This window comes from Myotis nattereri, assembly GCF_964212035.1.
Source record: "Myotis nattereri genome assembly, chromosome: 18".
Taxonomy (NCBI): domain Eukaryota; kingdom Metazoa; phylum Chordata; class Mammalia; order Chiroptera; family Vespertilionidae; genus Myotis; species Myotis nattereri.
In genome coordinates, this window is record NC_138093.1 from 33,982,468 (window position 1) to 34,002,270 (window position 19,803).

Sequence of the window (19,803 nt, forward strand, 5' to 3'; positions counted from 1 at the left end):
AAAGACCATAACCTTTTATGTAATGATGTTTACTTTGAATTTATATTAGTTCACACAAACACTCCATCCATGCTTTTGTTCCGGCCCTCCGGTCCAGTTTAAGAACCCATTGTGGCCCTCGAGTCAAAAAGTTTGCCCACCCCTGGGCTAGATCATGGTGGTATTTAATAAAGGATTTAAATGAAGGGAAGCAGGAGTGGACCAATTGCAAAGTTTAGACATCTTCCCAAGTTCCCCTGGGAGCTGTGCCTGGTCAGTGGTGACATGTAGCCCACTTCCACCAGCTCCTCCTTCCCCAGCTCCTTTCCCAGGTGGGAGCTCACCAAGTCTCACTCCCTCAGTAAAGCAGCCCCCACCCTTGGTATATTGTCCAGACACCCAGGAGTGTCAGCCATTCAGCCTCCACAGTCATGAGCATGCTCATAATGACCTCCTACAGGGCGCTAATTCCCTACAGGGCAGAGCAGGAGAGGCAAAATCCAGAAGCTGGGCCCTGAATAGCATGAACTCCCTCCTCAGCCCTAACCTCAGGAGGGGCAAGAGCTAGAAAGGACTCCCGTGTTGGCCCTTCCCTCTCAGGGACCTGGGGCTATGGGTAGTTGGGAAAAACATGTCCCTTGTCTTTTACGTCACTTCTTTCCCGTAGAATTTTACTTTGTTTCCAATAAATAAGAAGAATACACATTTCCCTCCATCAGAATATGTTTTATGCATTTCTTAAGCGCGCATACGCGTGCACACACACACACACACCTAATGCAAAAGCTGTATCAGGGTCCAGCTGGGGCACAGATCTGACTCTCCACGCTGAAGCATCTCATTGGCTTCCCATCATTTGAATACAATGGAGGCATATTCCACTTGGTCTGGCGATGTCCTCCTGGAGCGATCAAAAGGGGGCATGTTGGCATAGACAGCGAAGTCATCCTCTTTCCAGGGGGCCAGGTGGATCACGTTGGAATATATGGCATCAGCATGGCAGGAAAGCTCCTTTAGAGATAGGACCCCGTTAGAGTCAGGTGGCTGGGCACAAAAGACTTCCAGAGACAAGACTTACGGCTGGGCTCCCTACGGGACAGGAAGTGGAACACTGGGTTCTTGCTGAACAAGCCCTAGATCCTGCTCAGTTTTCAAGAACATTCCTTTTAGAGCTGTTCTGTGCCTCACCCCCACCTCCATATGGGATCCATTTAGGAAAGAGCATGAAATCATGGTGGAGATGACTGGGAGATGAAATCATCTAGATATGACTCAACTCTTTCCTTACCGAGGATTTGTGGAGAAAGTTGGTCTGATGCCTCAGTTGTTTCTTAAAAAGTCCTAGAAAAATTAATAAACTCAGAGTCAGCCTGAGCTGGAGCAGTAACTACCTTTACTTGATCAATGCTGGACTTAGGGTTGAACTTTGAAGTTCAAAATCCACTATGTTCAACCCATTGTGCCTCTGAGACTGAGCTAAATGCCCAGGAAGAGAAAGAATTGGTACACTATAATGTTGGTTATTATTTAGATGAGATTATTTGGCATCAACAGTTCTTTTAGTTGATGCACATAAAAGTAAGTATATATGCAGATTGCTTATACTGTATATAGCTTTCAGCATAAGGAATTTGTATCATAAATAAATCTTATTGCTACATGCAGAATCCATGGCAACTCCAGAGAACAGACCCCAGAGCTTACCCACTCTTCCTCTTTCCCAAAGCTGCCCCACAGGAAAGACACCCCCATCTCCAGCCCCAGTTTCCCCCCTTTCTACATTTCCAGTTCTTGGGCCAACTCGTTGGACTCACTCTCATGCCTCCATTTCTTCAGGGCCAGGGACAAGAGACCCAGTAGGAGCAAGATGAGGACCACAACACCAATGGAGCCAGAAACAGCTTCTGCTGTACCGAAGCTGAGGAGAGCAAATAAGAGAAAGGAGGACACTCCAGCTGCCCTGTCTGGCTTTGGTGGTGACCATCCACACAATCGCCCTGGGGCCTCCCTTCCGGTAGGAGCTCTCCTACCTCTGGGCTTCCATCTGCTGCCTCCATTTTGAGCCTCTTTTCTCTGCCCCAGTCTCCCTGGCCAAGGTCCCATTCACACCAGGCCAAGAAGACCCTTTCTCCCAAACCCTCAATACTCCCCCTTAGGGCCAGCCCTTCCCTCGCCCACCTGCTACGTCCATCAGGTGTAGTCTCTGGCTTCAGGGTGGTGATGTTCTCTGCAAAAAGGGACAGGGAGGAAAGGAGAAGGAGATTTGAGAGTAATTTTTACACACAGGCTCTATACTGAATGTTTGTGTCCTGCCAAATCCATATTTTAAAACCCACTCCCTAATGTGATGATTAGATCATGAGGGTGTGGCTCTCATGAATGGATTAGTGCCCTTATAAAAGTGTCCTGGAGAGCCACCCACCCCTCCTACCTATGAGGACAGACTGCAAGATAGCTGTCTATGAACCAGGAAGCGGGCTCTCACCAGACTGAATGTGCCAGTGCCTTGATCTTGAACTTACCAGCATCCAGAACTATGAGAGATAAACTTCTGTTGTTTATAAGTCACCCAGTCTACAGTAATTTGTTATACCAGCTGGAACTAACACAACACGCATGCAAATAAGCTTTACAGGATCGACACGTGTCTTTATTGGGGACTTAATATGTGCAGGGCACATTATTTCATTTAAACTTCAATGAGATAGGAACAGTTACTATTCCCATCTTACAGTAAAGAAACAAGCTCAGGGTCATAGAGGTAGAAAGTGGCCGAGTTTGGAACTTGACCCCCCTTCTCTCTGACTAAAACTGTGTCTTTAAGCACACGACACGGTGCTGCCTTTGCGTGATCATTTTACCCCTGAGTTCTATTATTCTTACAAAGGGTTAAAGGTTTCTGTATATGACAGGATGTCCAGAAAAAAGAAAACCAGGATGGTGGAGTTTCTTGGTGCCCTGGGAAGGGCATGTGAGTGGTGGGAAGGGTCAGGACATCAGCCAGTTGGACTGGAACTAGGTAGAGGTGGCAGGTGTGAGAGCCTGTCCATGCTCTGGTGGTGGTGGTGGTGGTGGTGTTCTATTATTCATACTTTGAAAAAAAACTTCTCCTTCTTCAAGGGATGGAGACCCCAAACTCATCCCCTCTCCAGCCACATCTATCCCTGGATTTTTGGAGTTAGAAGGAATCTTAAAACATATCTAGCCAAACTCTCCTGCTGTACAGGTGAGGACACTTTTAGGGAAAGCCACTTGCCCCAGGTAAGTGCTGAATCCAGGACCTGAGTCCATGTTTTCAACTCCAACCCCAACGCTCTCTCCCCTCGCACCCAGGCCTCTTCCTGTTTCTTCCCCCAGAGCATGGAGCTGCATGATTCAACCCCTCAGAGCAGGCAGCACCTCTCCACACCCATGTTTGGGGACCTGCTACTCAGACACCCAAAAGCAAAGATTGCTTCCAAGGTGCGGTGAAGGGAACCAAAGCAGTTTGACAGCTGTTCATGTAGAAAATAATACAACAGTTGATAAATAATCATACAAGAATAAACTGTTTTGAGTACTAACAACTGTAAACCTACTTTTGCCACACGGGATCCCTTGGGCAATCTGCCAAGAAATAGCCTTCAGGGGTGGGAGCAGCAAGAATCACAGCCTCCTGCGGCATCAAGGCCAAACGGCATTGTGTCCGGCACCCACTGGCGCACTTCCTCTCTGCCTCTTTCCTGTCCCCCTTCTGAGTAAGTTGGCTGACCTCACGACATTTCTCTTTGACAGCTCCTGCCCACCTTCTGGGTGAGGGGTAGGGCGGGACCTTGGAAACCAGATCAATCCAGTGCCCACAGCACTGACACCCAAGATGAGGTACCAAGTCACAGGGCTTGATGTGTGGGGGAGTGGGGTGGGGTGAGATGTCACATGTAAGTCTGGAGCAATGAGAGGGGAGCCTGGGGCACCAGCTGGGATTGACTGGGGTAGGGCACACCTGTTACCAGCAAGAAGGACAGACAGCATGAGGGTGTCTGTCTGCGGACAGAAAGACAAGGACACATCCTGGGAGGGCAGGGGAGAGTCAGAGGGGATGAGGGGAATAAGCATGGAGGATGATGTCATGAAAGAACCTGAGATTTAGAATCCAGTGACATGGATCATAGGCACTTCCTAACTGTGTGATCTTAGGACAGTCACTTCATCATTCTGAGCCTCGTTTTCTTCATCTGTGAGATGGGTATAGCATGAATACCTACATCGCAGGGTTCTTTAAGACCTAAATGTTCAAACTATTATTTAACAGTAAGTAATAGCCACTTTGCCCATTTTCAGCTGGTCTTACCCCAGCAGAGCAATGCTGTGAGGTTATCCAGGGAGGCGTTGCTGCCTCTGGAGTCCTGGTACCTACAGTTGGTCCAATTCATTTCGATAAGATTCCACTCAGGGGGTTCTCGTCCCAGGTCCTGAGGTTCCTGGGACAGGTGGTCCCCTTTCACTGGAAGCAGAATTTCTCAGAGGCGTTTTGCAGCAGCTGGCGGACACAGGACCCCAAAGAAGCTGGCACCCCTCTTTCCCTTCATCTCTATTTCTTCACAGGAACCTGTTGAATGGGGACAATGTTAGCATCTCACCACTGGAGGGGAGGGCCTCCAAAGGCATTGAGATAAAATCCTCGCTTAAGGAAGGCATCTTCAGCTAGGCCAGCGGTTCTCAACCTGTGGGTCGCGACCCCTTTGGCGGTCGAACGACCCTTTCACAGGGGTCGCCTAAGACCATCCTGCCTATCAGGTATTTACATGACGATTCATAACAGTAGCAACATTACAGTGATGAAGTAGCAACGAAAATAATTGTATGGTTGGGTCACACCATGAGGAACTGCATTTAAAGGGCCAGAAGGTTGAGAACCACTGAGCTAGGCCTTGCCGAAGCACGTGGTCCAAAGTCACCCCCCACGCCCCGCCTCTCTGCCACATCACCCTCTGGCCTATTAGTATATGAGTCCACCTTGATCATTTATTCGTTTACTTTATTATTGTCAGACTCTCTCCACAAGAATGTAAGTTCCACAAGAACAGTGCCTATCTGTTTAAGTCATCACTCTATTCCCCAGGGCCTAGAACAGTGCCTCATGCCATGAATAGGTTCGATATATGTGTGTTGGATAAATGAGTGAATGAATGAATGAAGGCCAAAGACTCCTTTACAGCACCCTGACAGGGACCACTCAACCCCTGTTAGATCATGGCGAACCTCCCCCACAGACTTCTGAATCCCTTAGTTGTGGGCAAATCTTTACCCCTGCAGGAGAAGTTGATTAGAAACAGCCCAAAGTCACTCTGAACCAACCAAATTTGATAATAATGTAGGAAAATTGACCCGGGCAACACCAATTCTGGAGAAAGAGGAGCTGTGCCTACCAAACTCCTAGAGCAATGTCCCGGAGGAGCCTGGAGGAGGTGCCCTGCCTGGGGGTGTGGGTGGCCTGGGAAAGAGAGTGGGAAAGATGCAGACCCAAGCCCTACAGCCTGCCATGGCCTGCAGCCTCCACTTCAGGTGGGGGGCGAGGAGAGAGTTGTGTTTGAGATCAAATGAAAGAGGATCTGGCCCCCTCTGGCCCCCAACCCCCTACCTCACCCCCCAAAGAGATCTGGGAGAGCGGTGGGAAATCCCCCCTGACAGAAGCCCTGCTGGCGTGATGACTCACTCAGCCTGCCTGGACCCAGTTTCCCCATTTGTGAAGCGAGGAGAGAGTGAGAAGAAGAAGGCACGATGACAAAAATGACTGGTTCTTTTCCCAAATGCACCTCATTGCCTCCTTCTAGTGTCCCCTTTGCACTGGCCACCTTATCCATCGTACATGCCTCCGAATAATCCTACTATTCCTCAAGGAATACGAAGAACACTTTTGGGGACGATCAGGGTTAGGAATTATTTTTATTTTTAATTTTGGAACGAGAAGGGGATATCATAATTTTTTTCAGTTTGGGGCTTCTACAAGTTTTTGTTTTATTCGGTAACCTTCCTATCGTTCAGAATGTAAAAGGTATGAAATGATAGAGGCTTTCCCACCCTTTACGCCATCCAGCTAGTTCCCCTCCCTGAAAGCAATCGCATTTCCAGTTTATGTATGCCGTATGCCTACACGAGCAAACACAGACACACGGACATATGGACACACACACGGCACTTGGAACATGCTGTTCTCCCCCTGAATGAACATCTGAAACCATTGATAGAAGAAGCAGCGCTGGGCACCCGAACATGAAGGGGAGCTGTCACCATGGATGGTGGGAAGGAGGAGGGGCAGAACCCTGGGAACACAGCGGGCAAGAAAGACAGCTCACAAACTGGACTTCAAGAGCCCTGTGTGGCCCTGACTGGTTTGGCTCAGTGGATAGAGCGCCGGCCTGCGGACTGAAGGGTCCCGGGTTTGATTCCGGTCAAGGGCATGTACCTTGGTTGTGGGCACATCCCCAGTAGGGAGTGTGCAAGAGGCAGCTGATCAATATTTCTCTCTTATCTCTTACTCTCTGTAAAAAATCAATAAAATATATATTTTTTTAAAAAGAGCCCTGTGTGGACCAAGATCACGTCTGATGTGACTTATCCTCCCAGCACGCAGGCCAGTGCCTGGAACGTAGCAGGCCCACAGTAACTGCTTCATGAGTGAATGAAAGATTAGATCCCCTTTTCCCCAGGCCGGCCACACAGACGCACGCACGGCTGTAATCAAGCAGGGCCATCAGGAGTGGAGGGGAGGGAGATGTTTAAGCAAGCTTCCTCCTCGCTTCCTCTGAAGTAAATATTCTCACCGTTTCTGGGACTTTAAATGTTTTTCTGGTTGTTTTTGCGAAATGTCATTTCTCAAAATAGAAACACTGTGTTTAGAAACCTCTTGAGGTATATAGCGGAGTCATTGACTGGCTGGAGGTTGCTTTAAAGAGCACCTTATGTTTTCAGTTTTCACGGTGGCTTCTTTGCAAGCCTCAACCAGCTGCCTGCACATTCGGCATCGTAAGGAAAGCAGATCGTCCGCCTCTTGGGCTCCTTCAGAAGAGATCACCGGTGGACAAGTGACCCTAACAACTGTCCACAGGTGACTTCACAGGAATGGACCCCAATTTCAGCAGAATTACTGCACGTATACCTCATTCGGTTTGGAAAACATAATACAATTTTTAAGAAAGCATATTTTGCCTTGGCCGGCTTGGCTCAATGGTTAGTTAGAGCATCGGCCTGCAACTGAGGGTCGAGGGTTCAATTCCCGGTCAAGGGTTCAATTCCCCGTCAAGGGCACATACTTGGGTTGCAGGTTTGATCCAGGGCCCTGGTCAGGGCACATGCAGGAGGCAACCAATTGATGTGTCTCTCTCACATCAATGTCTCTCTCTCCACTCCCCCCCTTCCCATCCACTCTCATACTATCTCCTAATTTCATTCACTACTCAGAACTGGGGACGTCTCCTGTGGCCTCCAGGTAGCAGTCGGAAGGATTAGGTGTACTTAGCCCCATTTGTAGAAGAGGTAACTGAGACTTCGTAGGCCAGTGATGGCGAACCTTTTGAGCGCGGCGTGTCAGCATTTTGAAAAACCCTAACTTAACTCTGGTGCATTGTCACATATAGAAATTTTTTGATATTTGCAACCAGAGTAAAACAAAGATTTATATTTTTGATATTTATTTTATATATTTAAATGCCATTTAACAAAGAAAATCAACCAAAGAAATGAGTTCGTGTGTCACCTCTGACACGCGTGTCATAGGTTCACCATCACTGTCCTAGGGAGTGGTGAGTGAATTGCCCAAAATCACAGCAAATAGCGTGAGGACACAGACACAGGTCTCATGATCCCTCAGACCAGTGGTTCTCAACCTCCCTAATGCCGCGACCCTTTAATACAGTTCCTCATGTTGTGATGACCCCCAATTTCATTGTTACAAATTGAACATAATTAAAGCATAGTGATTAATCACCAAAACAATATATAACTACATGTGTTTCCTGATGGTCTTAGGTGACCCCTGTGAAAGGGTCGTTCGACCCCCAAAGGGGTTGCGACCCACAGGTTGAGAACCGCTCGCTGCCTTAGACTGTCCTCCATTTCCTGTGCATGTACTCAGGAGCACTTTGTAGCGATAAGGGCCACATCAATGTTTGGAATAGCCAAGGACGGTTGTTTAAAATGTCAGTAAACAAATTTCCTGACAAGGAAAATCTTTACACCATATTGTCGATCAACAAGAGGCAGGTAACGACAGAATGTCAGTGATCAGAGGCAACGAAATTGCCCAAAGGCAGCCTGGCACAACTGAAGCTGCCTGCGAACCCAGAAGAAAGGAAAAAAAATCACATGAGAGTAAAACTTCTTTTTCCCATCCTAAATGTTCCCTTCTACTTGCAGAACATCCATTCTTGCGTCTAACAAACCTCACAATTTGTCTTGCTGCTCTGACCTCTTTCTAGTGACATTTGCTACTTGGAATGTAGGTCAGTGAGGCAGCTTTGCAGGAACCTATCCTTTTGCCATGACTCTGTTTTGATACGTGACGGGCAAGGGTGAGACTGTCTCCACTTTCCTGGGATTCTATTTCAAAACACACGTCAGTCCATGTCACCTTAATCCGGTGCACCCCGTGCCTGAGCCTCGTTACAATCATTTTGTATTTAGCAACGCCCTGTGCAGAGTAGATGTTAAATGGATATAGGTGTAAAGTGAGGGGAACCAGGGCGAAGAAAAAGCCTGCCAGAGCCCGCTGCCTGGAGCAAAGACTCGGGGTTCTAGTCCCGGCTGCTCCTGCCCTCCACTCTCCTGTCTGCCCTGCTCCCTCCTCACCTGCTGGACATTCCAGCCAGTTTTCCTTGGACTTTTTATGCCATTTGTAGGATGTGGTGGGCTGGCACGTCCATGGCATACTCAGCCCCAGATTGGGCGCCTATGTGCCGTGCCAGCTCAGCCAGGTTCAGTGAGCCCGAGTAGGGTTTGGTGAAGGATTGAGAAAAGACAGAGAAGAGAAGAAAGCTGGGTCTCAGTGGGACGCTGCCCTCTCTGATGGAGAGACAGCGCCACGGACTACAAGCCGTGTCTTTATTTTATAGCCAGATTCCACGAGGCAAAGTAAGGGCGTGGTCAAGATGTTTACAACATTCTCATGGGTTTCGAATCTACTCAATTACATGCACCTGAACTCTATCAAGCCCACATCACTCAGGCACGTGGGGCCACGTGTTCCGACCATAGGTTCAAGCTCACAACTGTTGGCTGTAATTGTGCTGGGAGGGCTTTGCCCTCCAAGCTGGGACTTGCACATGGCCATGAGAGGACTGTGCCCTCTCATTAGTCCAAGGCTTGAACCTGTGCAAACACTGTAGCCGTTCTCCACAGTAGGAAGGACTTGCTGGATCATCCAGATGTTGGCATCCAACATCCAACCATGGTCCTCTGACACCTTCTGCCCAGGCCCCTCAGTTCCATTGGCTGCAGTGAAAGTGCTCCCCTTCCCAGGGCTCTCCTCTCCCCATTCCCTCCCTCATCTTCATTTCCCTGCTGGGCACATCCTGGGGCAGAACTGCCAGCCCTGCTCCCTTAGGTCCAGCAGGGATGGCGCCTTGCCCTTAGGAAGGGATGTTTGCCGTTGTCTCCCATGGTTCTTTTGATCACTGGATGGGCATGTGTGCGCCCCTCCTTTCCTGGAAGCTTCAGGGGACACGGGGCCGTTCCAGATGCTTCAGGACCAATCAGAGTGGCAAGTGAGCAAAGAGCTGGCTCCTCAGCACGTCCTGTTTATTCAGCACTTATTGAGTGCCTACTGTGTGCTCCCTGCCTTGAAGGGCTCTTGACCCAGTTAAAAGTGCACATGAATTTGCCTCAGCGGTTTCTGAAAGTGCCACGCTGCGCCCTGGGGCGATGGCATGTCCTTACAGCCGTGTTCAGATCAAGGTCACGTTTGCCTTTGTTTTTTTCCGATGTAGCCCCCGTTTCTGGAGGCCATGGTCTTTTAGGCGGGTTTAGAGCTTTTTTAGCAAAACATAAAAACATCTTTATCTTGTTCTTCCCCTCAGAGCTGCTGCCTGCAAGGTTAGGTTACCCTCCAATGGTTTTTCTCTTATGGATTTTCACCGAAAAAAAAATTAATTGGAAGGTAACACAAATACCTTGATAACTCCATTGTGAACATGCTGAAAGACCTTTAAAATAGTTTGTTTTCTAGAAGTATCTTCATAGGACTTTTGTTCATATAAAATGCTTCCCTCCTTTTTTTTTTTTACAGCTACACCGTGCTAGTTGAGGCAAGTCTCCTGAATGGTTAGTCCTCGTTAAACAATAGGCGCTCACTGCTAATAAGCACACTTAAAAAAAGGGTTTCAAATCCTTACTTACAGTTCTTTCTGTCCCTTTTCCCCACCCCACCTTGAACCAAAGAGCCAAGGTTCAAAGGGATTTAGATAAAGGATGTAGTCCCTGGCTCCTTTTTCTAAACATCAAGGCGGCTGCAAAGACTAGCAGTGAATTAATTTGTGGCTCTGCCAAGTTGGACAGATAAAAATCACCATTCACTCTGAAGTTCATTTAGAAGCACTAACTACTGGAGGACACTTAAATTCACACTCCACAAACTGAGAACAAGAAATGGCAACTCGTTTGGAAAATTAATCTTCATAGGCCTTCTTAGCAGCAATTAGCGGGCACTGAATGGAGAGGCTTGAGTGAGGCCGAGTTTGGGGAGTTTGGGTGGGACTTCGGGCGCTAAACTGCCTGTCTAATCAGAGCCGCAGCTGCAGGAGCCCCAGGCTGGACTTCAGGTTTCTATACATTCAGCTTTGAAAAGGGGAGAGGCTGTCAGGGCCTTAAAGAGGGCCTCCTTGGGGGCCTCCACTTTGATGCTGCTCTTATAAAAGGGCTTTTCAGGGGCATTAACAAGTGGGCTTATGAAGAGACCGGGCATTCCTCTTGGATCTGCTAACCAGATGATGAAGATTTCTAGTCATTAGAGCAATGACACCAGATGGAAATTCCCAGGACAGGCACCATCTGAAACCGAGAGCAGGCACCAAACACCTCCTAAATCCTGCAAAGTGAACTTGAGGTTTCCTGCCCACTACCTGATGTGAACTCCCTTCTCTGGAATTCCATTTTCAGCACATTCAACAGAAATTGGGACATGAGGAAATACAGTGGGGCCCTGACTTACGAGTGTCCTGACTAACACGTTTTTTGAGATACCAGCTGTCTCTCCGCGGATTTTTTGCATTGAGCTGATAGAGTAATTTGAGTTAACGAGCTCCTTAATGAGCTCGGTCTCAGAACGAATTAAACTCATAAGCCAAGGCTCCACTGTAACAGTTTCTCGAGGTGTTGAAAAAAAAATTAGAAAAAATTCCTCTAATTCCAGGTGAAGCCCGTTAGGGATTCAGCAACAAGGGCAGCTTCCTTCTGTTTCGCCAGCCAGCAGGTTTGGGATCGAAGTCGTAAAGGTCCTCTTTGTTTTATGGAGGCGAAAGCTACCTGTCCTGGCTAAACTAGGGGCCATGCCAGCACTAGCATGCAAACAGCTGTTCTGAGACCCGGCCCTGGGCTCGATCTTCCCACAACCTAGAAATCTGTGGTAAAGAATAAATCGCCCGGATCTCCTTAATGAGCCCCTTCTATGTGCAGACAGAGCAGGACCTACACATAAGTGGGGGACCCCTGGGGACTCATTTCAAATGATGCAAAAATGAAGTCACATGCAGCTGACGGGGGACACTTGCCCCTTAGCCAGGCACACCAGGGTTCAAGTTGCATGCCTCTTCCTGGGCAGGGAAGGTATTAAAGCTCTCTGAGCCTCAGTTTCTTTATCTGAAAAAAGTAGACAATGCCTGCCTCACAGAGCTGTCATGAAACTAAAGTTAAAGGAGATGACATTTACAAAGCTGGTAGCCCCGGTGCTTAATAAAAGTTGGTCCCCTCCTACTTGCTGCCACCTGAATTCCTTTATCTGAGAACAAAGTATGATTATAGATTAATGGCATGAGCAACACCTTGGCTAAGGTGTAATCAGTGACTCAACAAGCATAAAGCACACAGGAGACTCTACTCTGGCCAATAAGAGATTCTGATGGTTTTAAATGCTTAGGGAGAAGGGCATGGCGAGTCTGATTAGACGTGAGGGAAGTGAGAGAGGGTGGGAGAAGGGAGGCCAGGGCGGTACAGACCAGAGATGTTCACTAGAAATATAATGCAAGCCACAATTCTCATTCAAAATGTCCCAGTAGCCACATTTGAAAGTAAAGAAACATGTAACATTAATAATAGATTTTATTTAACCCAATATATCCAAAATATGGTTATTTCAATTTGTACTAATATAAAAATGACTAGTGAGTTATGTTCTTTTTTCCTGCTAAGTCTTTGAAATCAGTATATATTTTACACCTACAGCACATCTCAATTCAGACCAGCCACATTTCAAGCGTTCACAGTGCTGGGCCACACAGGTATACTGTAGACAAATCCCCAGGTGCCAACCACTGTGCCAGGTTTTGGGGGACCAAAAAGTCTAGACTAGAGCATGGTTCCTGCCCTCAAGATGCTCACTGTGTCGTCTGGGGTCTAGGACAGATGGGGGAAGTTTTATCCAACAACATACCTTTGCCTGTAGTTTCCCAAACTAGATACCATAAGACACTAAACCTGTAGCTCAATCCTTTTTCTATTATAAGCCTTTGACACCCCCAACCACAAGGCAATCTTCCTTCGCATCGTCTGCATAAGCCATGGTGGCATTGTGCCTCTGACCTGGAAGTTGGGCTGGACAGCACCCTAGGAAGCAGTCTGAGGGAAGGAGGTACCTGGTCCTCTCATTCCTTCAGGCCACAGAGAGCCCATGTCATGCTGGGTGCGCCCCGATTCCAGACCAGTTGCCAAGAAACAGAAAGCGAAGTGTCAGCACTAACGGAACCGGTTACCTGTCTCCTGGGCGAGCGGCAGCAGCAGAACGAGCCATCCATGGTGAAGACGCAGCTGCTCTCCCTGAGAGCCGCACCCCACCCTACCCAGCCCTCTTTCCCTCGCCCCTCCCTTGAGAGCCTCTTCATTTCCTCCACTGCCTGGCTGGGCTCAGAGGGAGACTCACTCAGCCTGACGTGAAAAGCCAATGGCTGATGCTGCTTGCAGAGCAATCTTTGCCGTGCAGGCGTGGGCCTCAGCAAAACCACAAAGTTGAGATTTGCTTTAGATTCCTTAGCAGTTTTTGGAAATTCTTTTTTTCTTCCTGCAGCTCACCCCCGTGCCCACCCTAAGGTCCTTTCCTTTGCTATTTCTGCTGACGAACGAATTTATATTAAGGAGTTAATGACTCAGTGGGCCATCTTTCACGGAGATATTTGCATTTTTAAAGATAAAATAATAATCAAAAGAATGCCTGCCTGGCTGGTGGCCAGTGTAGCTCAGCAGTTGAGCATCGACCCAGGAAGCAAGAGGCCGCAGGTTCAATTCCCTGTCAGGGCTGTGCCTGGGTTGCGGGCTCGATCCCCTGTAGTCGGTGTGCAGGAGGCAGCCGATTGACTGTTTCTCATCGATGTTTATATCTCTCTATCCCTCCCCTTCCTCTCTCTCTAAAAAATTAATAAAAACGTATTTTTTAAAAAGGATGCCTAATATTTATTGAGTGCTTACTAGGTGCTAGGCACTGTGCTAAGAGGGTAAGGCCTCACTCTAGGGCAGTGATGGTGAACCTTTTGAGCTCGGCCTGTCAGCATTTTGAAAAACCCTAACTTAACTCTGGTGCTGTGTCACATATAGAAATTTTTTTGATATTTGCAACCATAGTAAAACAAAGACTTATATTTTTGATATTTATTTTATATATTTAAATGCCATTTAACAAAGAAAAATCAACCAAAAAAATGAGTTCGCGTGTCACCTCTGACACGCATGTCATAGGTTCGCCATCACTGCTCTAGGGTATGACTGGACAACGATGGAGTTTCAAGCATATGACACCAGGTGAAAGAGAGGTGCTTTTAAAATCATACTTAGTATATAACTTGAAGGCATCCCTATGTATAGGGAAAGTTGTCAGTGGAGGATGTAGGAGGCTTGCACTATTTTTATTTATTTATTTACTAGAGGCCCAGTGCACAAAATTCGTGCACAGGGGGTGGGGGTGTGTGTGTGTCCCTCAGCCCAACCTGCACCCTCTCCAATCTGGGACTTCCCTCTCATAATCCAGGACTGCTGGCTCCCAACTGCTCGCCTGCCTGCCTGCCTGATTGCTCCTAACTGCTTCTGCCTGCCAGCCTAATTGACACCTAACTGTTCCCCTGCCAGCCCGATTGCCCCTAACTACCCTTCCCTTACGACCTGGTCCCCCCCAACTGCCCTCCCTTGCCAGCCTGGTCACCCCTAACTGCTCTCCCCTGCTGGCCATCTTGTGTCCACATGGAAGCGTCCATCTTGTGTGTTGGAGTGATGGTCAATTTGCATATTGCCTCTTTATTATATAGGATTTATTTTGGTAAATTATAGAGCCATCGTCTTTATTGGGGGTGGTGGTACAGGATTGTTTGTTTCATTCATTCACTCATTCATTCAACAAGGATTTGTCGAGCGCCACTCTGAGTCAGGCGCGGGCGGTGCTGGGGATCCGGCCATGATCCCGAATGCCAGAGCTCTGCTCTGAGAGCTTACAGTGTAGTGAGGGGAGACAGGCAGCAAAACAGTAAGAGAGAATTCCAGATGTGCTCATCCTGCAAACAAAATGGACAAAGGAGTGTGATCCAGAAAAACTGGGAAGTGGGGCAGAGGCTCCTTAGATCTAGGCTACTGGGGAAGGCCTCCTGGAGGAGGTGACATGGTTGCCTGCACCCCATCAAGCTCTTCTGTGGCCTCCTCTGTGCATTCTTCCTCCTTCACCCACGGGTGGGCTTTGGAGCCCAGCCCTGGGACTTCTCCTCTCTACACCTGTGCACACGCCCTTGGTGCTCTTGGCCAGTATCCTTGTTTTATCTATATTCTGAGAGCTCCCGAATGTATATCTCCAGTCCCAGGAAGACCCACAGATTCAAGTGCCAATCTGATATCACCCCTGGGAAGTCCACCAGATCTCAAAATTAACAGACCTTGGTTCTCCACCTCCCTCAACCTGTTTCTGCTCCCCGATCCCATACTCAATAAGCCATACCGCTCTGTACCCAATAGCTCAAACCAAAGTTATTATCATTATTTTGTATTTTTAAATTTTTTGAATGGGTAATTGTGGCAGGCAGGATAGCCCCTATAGAGGCCCGTATCCTAATTGCTGGAATCTGTGGCTATGTTACTTACATGGCTAAAAGGATTTTGCACACGGTATTAAATTAAGGACCTCGAGATCTGCAGAGGACCCTATATTAACTGGGTGGGTCACATCTGATCACAGGCATCCTTAAAAGCAGATAACCTTTCCGGAGTGTGGTCAGAGGGACATGGGACTCTGGGAGGATGGTCAGAGACATGCAACATTTCCGGACTTAAAGATGGAGGAAGCGGCCATGAGCCAAGGAATGTTGGCAGCCCCTCGAAGTTAGAAAAAGCAAAGCAACAGACCTTCCTGTAGAACCTCCGGAAAGGAGCACAGCCCTACTGACACCTTGATTTTAATGCAGTGAGACCCAGGTGGGATTTCTAACCTGCAGAACTATAAGATAGTAAGTTTGCCCTGGTTGAGCCACTTTGTTTGTGATAATTTGATATAGGAGCGATAGAAAATGAGTAAAGAAATATAGTCACACGATTCAAAATTCAAAAAGTACAAAAGGAGATACAATGACAAGCCTTCTCTCACCTTGCCCCCACCCACCTGGTTCCCCTCCTGAAGTGCACCCTCTGCTACCAATTCCTTGCTATGTCCTTCCAGAGATATTTCATGGATATATAAGTGAATAGGAGCATATTCCCACCTTTATTTTATACAAATGGCAGCATACTGTGCATACTGTTACACATTTTTAGCCCAACAATATGTACTAGAGGATTTTCTTGGGAGCTTTTTCATTGTTTTATTTATGGTGTGAACAACAAGAAGGGATTCTATGGACAGTAACCTCACAGGGAGCCCTGATCATAAATTCCTAAACAGACAGGTCAAGGTGGGTAGTCATGCGTCAGGCCTATAACTTCTTTAGTAAAAAGGTTTATTTTGCCTTAAGCAAGCCCTGCCCCTTGTTTCTGTGCGCCTCGGTGAACACATCTTTGAAATGTCTCTTTTCAGACCCTTCAAGGAAAACCACCCCCAAGAGAGCACATACTCTTTAACGGTCCTGTAACCCAATCCCCACCTTGCTTCCTCCCACCTGGACATCATCTTCCTATGTTTTCTTTTTAATTCCCAACGCGTCAAAGAAGCTGCCGGCTGTCATTCTGAGAAGCATCTTCTCCGTCTGCTGAGACCTCGCTTCCAGGCACAGCCTCTGTAATCTGTCTCACCGGCGGTACCAGGAAACTGACTTCCTCGTATTAACTGCACTTCGTGTATTTCTAATACGATGACTTTCCTGAAAGTGTAATTTGTTAGTTCTGGCTTTTAAAAGGTGACATATAAATAAATTTCATAACTTATTTTTTTTTAATTAAAATTTCCCACAGGTTTGGAAACTTTTACATTGACAGTGGTTCCACGGCGTTCCTGACCGTGATTATTTAGCCAGTCTCTTCCTGAGGTCTATTCGCAAGTGTCACTGGCCCCAAGTTTGTGCATCTGATGCTTCAAAAAGCCAAAACTCAAAATGTCAGAGTTTGGTGTAAGGGAATGTTTATTGGTCAAGAAGACGCCAACCAAGAAGATGGGAGACCCCGTATTTGCTCAAACTTACCTTGCTCAGTGGACTAGGTTAAGGGTTTGTAAACGTGCTAGTGGGGCAAGTTTTAATTGGGGAACCTTGGAGCTTGGCCATTTATGGTAAGGGGCGACAACACCAGAAATTCCTCGACATTGAATCCTTCGCCTCTGAAAGTGTCCAGCGGTCAAGTTCTGGTTATCTCCCATCTTTGGTTCTATGGAGGGGCCGGGGGTTGGGGGGGGGAGGGTGTGCAAGACTTTAGTTCCGGGGGCAGCTGGAGGTCAAAATTCTCTTTTCTGCGCATGCTTCTGCTGCATGACTTGCAGTTTTGTTCTGTTGTCTCTGAAAAGCAACTCCATATCTTGTTAAACTGCTGGTTCTGCGGTTACACAAGCTTTCCTATCACAAACAATGCTGGGTGAATAAGTAACCTTGAACTTGCAGCATGGTGCACAGGACTAAGTCTTTCTGTGGGACAAATCCAGGAGCCGTCGGCGATCCTTCCTTCCCTTTGTCCCCATCCACTTCGGTATCCCGTCCTGTGGGTTCTAGCTCAAAACAAACCTCAGCCACCACTGCTTTCCTGGTGCTCCATCTCCACCCATTCCAGTGGCCACACCCACCTTAGAGGCCCTCCGCTTCCTGTCCTTGGGGGAGAGCTCTCTTGGGGCCTTGGATTTCTCATCTCTAAACAGGATCAATGGTTGGGGGTTAATGGGGGGATGAGGACACATTTGTAATACCTTAACCAATAAAGAAATTAAAATAAATAAATAAATAAATAAATAAATAAATAAGCCTTGACTGGTTTGGCTCAGTGGATAGAATGTCGGCCTGCGGACTGAAGGGTTCCAGGTTTGATTTCGGTCAAGGGCATGTACCTTGGTTGTGGGCACATCCCCAGTGGGGGGTGTGCAGGAGGCAGCTGGTCGATGTTTCTCTCATTGATGTTTCTAACTCTCTATCCCTCTCCCTTCCTCTCTGTAAAAAATCAATAAAATATATTTTTAAATAAATAAATAGGATCAATGCGACTAGGCACCCAGATTTTTCAGTGCCGGGGCTTCATTTGGAGGCTCTCAGATAAAGGGCGCTTGTTAAACCTGGAGGGAAGATCAGCCAAGTGTCTTGGTGCCCTGGAATGGACATAAACTTAGTTGTACCTTCAGTGTGTGTTTTCCACCTGTGGGTTTCCAAGGCATTTAATGGAGCAAGAACAAGACAGAAGTTTTTAGCACTGATGACAAATTCACTTTAAGGAGACCTTGAGATTGAAATTCTGCCACCGCTTTAGGGCACTAGAGCAGTGATGTCGATCAGAGGTGACACGCGAACTCATGTTTTTGGTTGATTTTTCTTTGTTAAATGGCATTGAAATATATAAAATAAATATCAAAAATATAAATCTTTTAAAAGATATATAAATCTTTGTTTTACTCTGGTTGCAAATATCAAAAAATTTCTATATGTGACACAGCACCAGAGTTAAGTTAGGGTTTTTCAAAATGCTGACACGCCGAGCTCAAAAGGTTCGCCATCACTGCACTAGAGGAAGTTCCAGGATGAGAATGGATTCAGAGCCCAGAGTCCTGGTAGAGGAGCTAAAACACTGGAGCCCTACCTGGTTTGGCTCAGTGGATAGAGCATCAATCTGCGGGCTGAAGGGTCCCGGGTTTGATTTGGGTCAAGGGCACATGCCCAGGTTGCCAGCTCGATCCCCAGTAGGAGGCGTGCAGAAGGCAGCCGATCAATGATTCTCTCTCATTGATGTGTCTCTCTCTCTCCCTCTCTCCCCCTTCCTCTCTGAAATCAATAAAAATATTTTTTTAAAAAAATGGGGATGGGCTATCACCCTTCAAATACAAATAAGACTTTCAAACAAACAACAAACACTGGAGAAAGGACCACTGCCCGACGAGGCCCCTGTCACCAGGAATCTGAGAAAGAAAACCAGTGGTGGTGACAAAGGAAAGGCACCAGCCTTTTGTCACCTTGGCCTGCTTTATCTCTCTCCCCCTTATAATAAAACTGTAATCATGTATTTATTGAGCCTTTACTGTGTGTCATGCATTTTCACATAAGCTTTTCTTTAATCTTCCCAACAACCCCATTTTACAGATACGGAAACGAAGGGGCAGAGAGCCTTTTCATTTTTAGCCTTTCAGGGGTTGAGTCCCTGATCACACAGTAAGGCCTGATTGTAGGTGAACACCTGGATAACTTTTCTTTTGTATATATATTTGATTTTTTACAGAGAGGAAGGGAGAGAGATAGTTAGAAACATCGATGAGAGAGAAACATCGATCGGCTGCCTCCTGCACACCCCCTACTGGGGATGTGCCTGCAACCATGCCCTTGACCGGAATCGAACCTGAGACCTTTCAGTCCGCAGGCCAATGCTCTATCTACCGAGCCAAACCGGCTAGGGCTGGATAACTTTTCTGAACAATTAAAATTCGTATCAAGGTGGATGATCTGCACACTGTACTTCGGTCAGTTAATACATACACTAGCGTACATATAAGCTACGGACAGCAGCCTACCGCTGTGCAAGATCAGACGAGAGACTTCCTGGGTTCGAGCATGGTTTCATCATTACCAGTTGTGTGACCTTGAACAAATTCCTTTACCTCTCTGGGACCATTTACCTTAAGGGTTGTTGAGAGAATTACATGAGTGAAGACATTTAAAGTACTGAGGGCAGTGTGTGGCATAAAGTGGGCACTCAGTTAGTGGCAGTCTGCCTGCTGCCCATGCTTTGACCAGGGTACCAGTATGGAGTGCTCACTTGGTGTCAAGTGCTGTGCTGGGGGACATAAAGAGCACTCCTCCTGAGCATGGTCTCCTGGACTCCTCCCACCACCCTGCAAGGAAATCATTCTCTCTTTTGTCCAGTGGGGGACCGGAAGCTCCACAACAACCCAGAGGTCGCAGGATGGAAATCCAAACCCTGCTTTGTCTGCTTCCCACACCTGGGCTCAGTACCAAGCACGGAAGTTGGCTGTTAGGGTGCGGTCTGCTCTCTGACAAGCCC

The 19,803-nt window shown here is 47.4% G+C and overlaps 1 protein-coding gene across 1 annotated transcript; it reads right to left on the reverse strand.

Moving 5' to 3' along the window:
- Positions 1 to 687: 687 nt before the first annotated feature.
- Positions 688 to 16,381, reverse strand: LOC308534588 (uncharacterized protein). Its single transcript, XM_081113130.1, has 6 exons — positions 16,284 to 16,381; positions 4,310 to 4,567; positions 2,158 to 2,206; positions 1,794 to 1,897; positions 1,268 to 1,320; positions 688 to 990 (listed from the first exon to the last, which is right to left on the reverse strand). Exons 2-6 carry the CDS (start codon positions 4,389 to 4,391, stop codon positions 832 to 834), a joined length of 447 nt encoding a protein of 148 aa, XP_080969256.1. The 5' UTR covers positions 4,392 to 4,567; positions 16,284 to 16,381; the 3' UTR covers positions 688 to 831.
- Between the last annotated feature and the right edge of the window lie 3,422 nt (positions 16,382 to 19,803).

Coding starts and splice junctions, on each gene's coding strand:
- LOC308534588 (XM_081113130.1), bottom strand. CDS start 4,391: ATGAATTGGACCAACTGTAGGTACCAGGACTCCAGAGGCAGCAACGCC. Junction 2,207..4,309: donor CACAGCATTGCTCTGCTGGG/GTAAGACCAGCT, acceptor CCCTTTTTGCAG/AGAACATCACCACCCTGAAG. Junction 1,321..1,793: donor GAAGAAATGGAGGCATGAGA/GTGAGTCCAACG, acceptor TAATTTTTCTAG/GACTTTTTAAGAAACAACTG.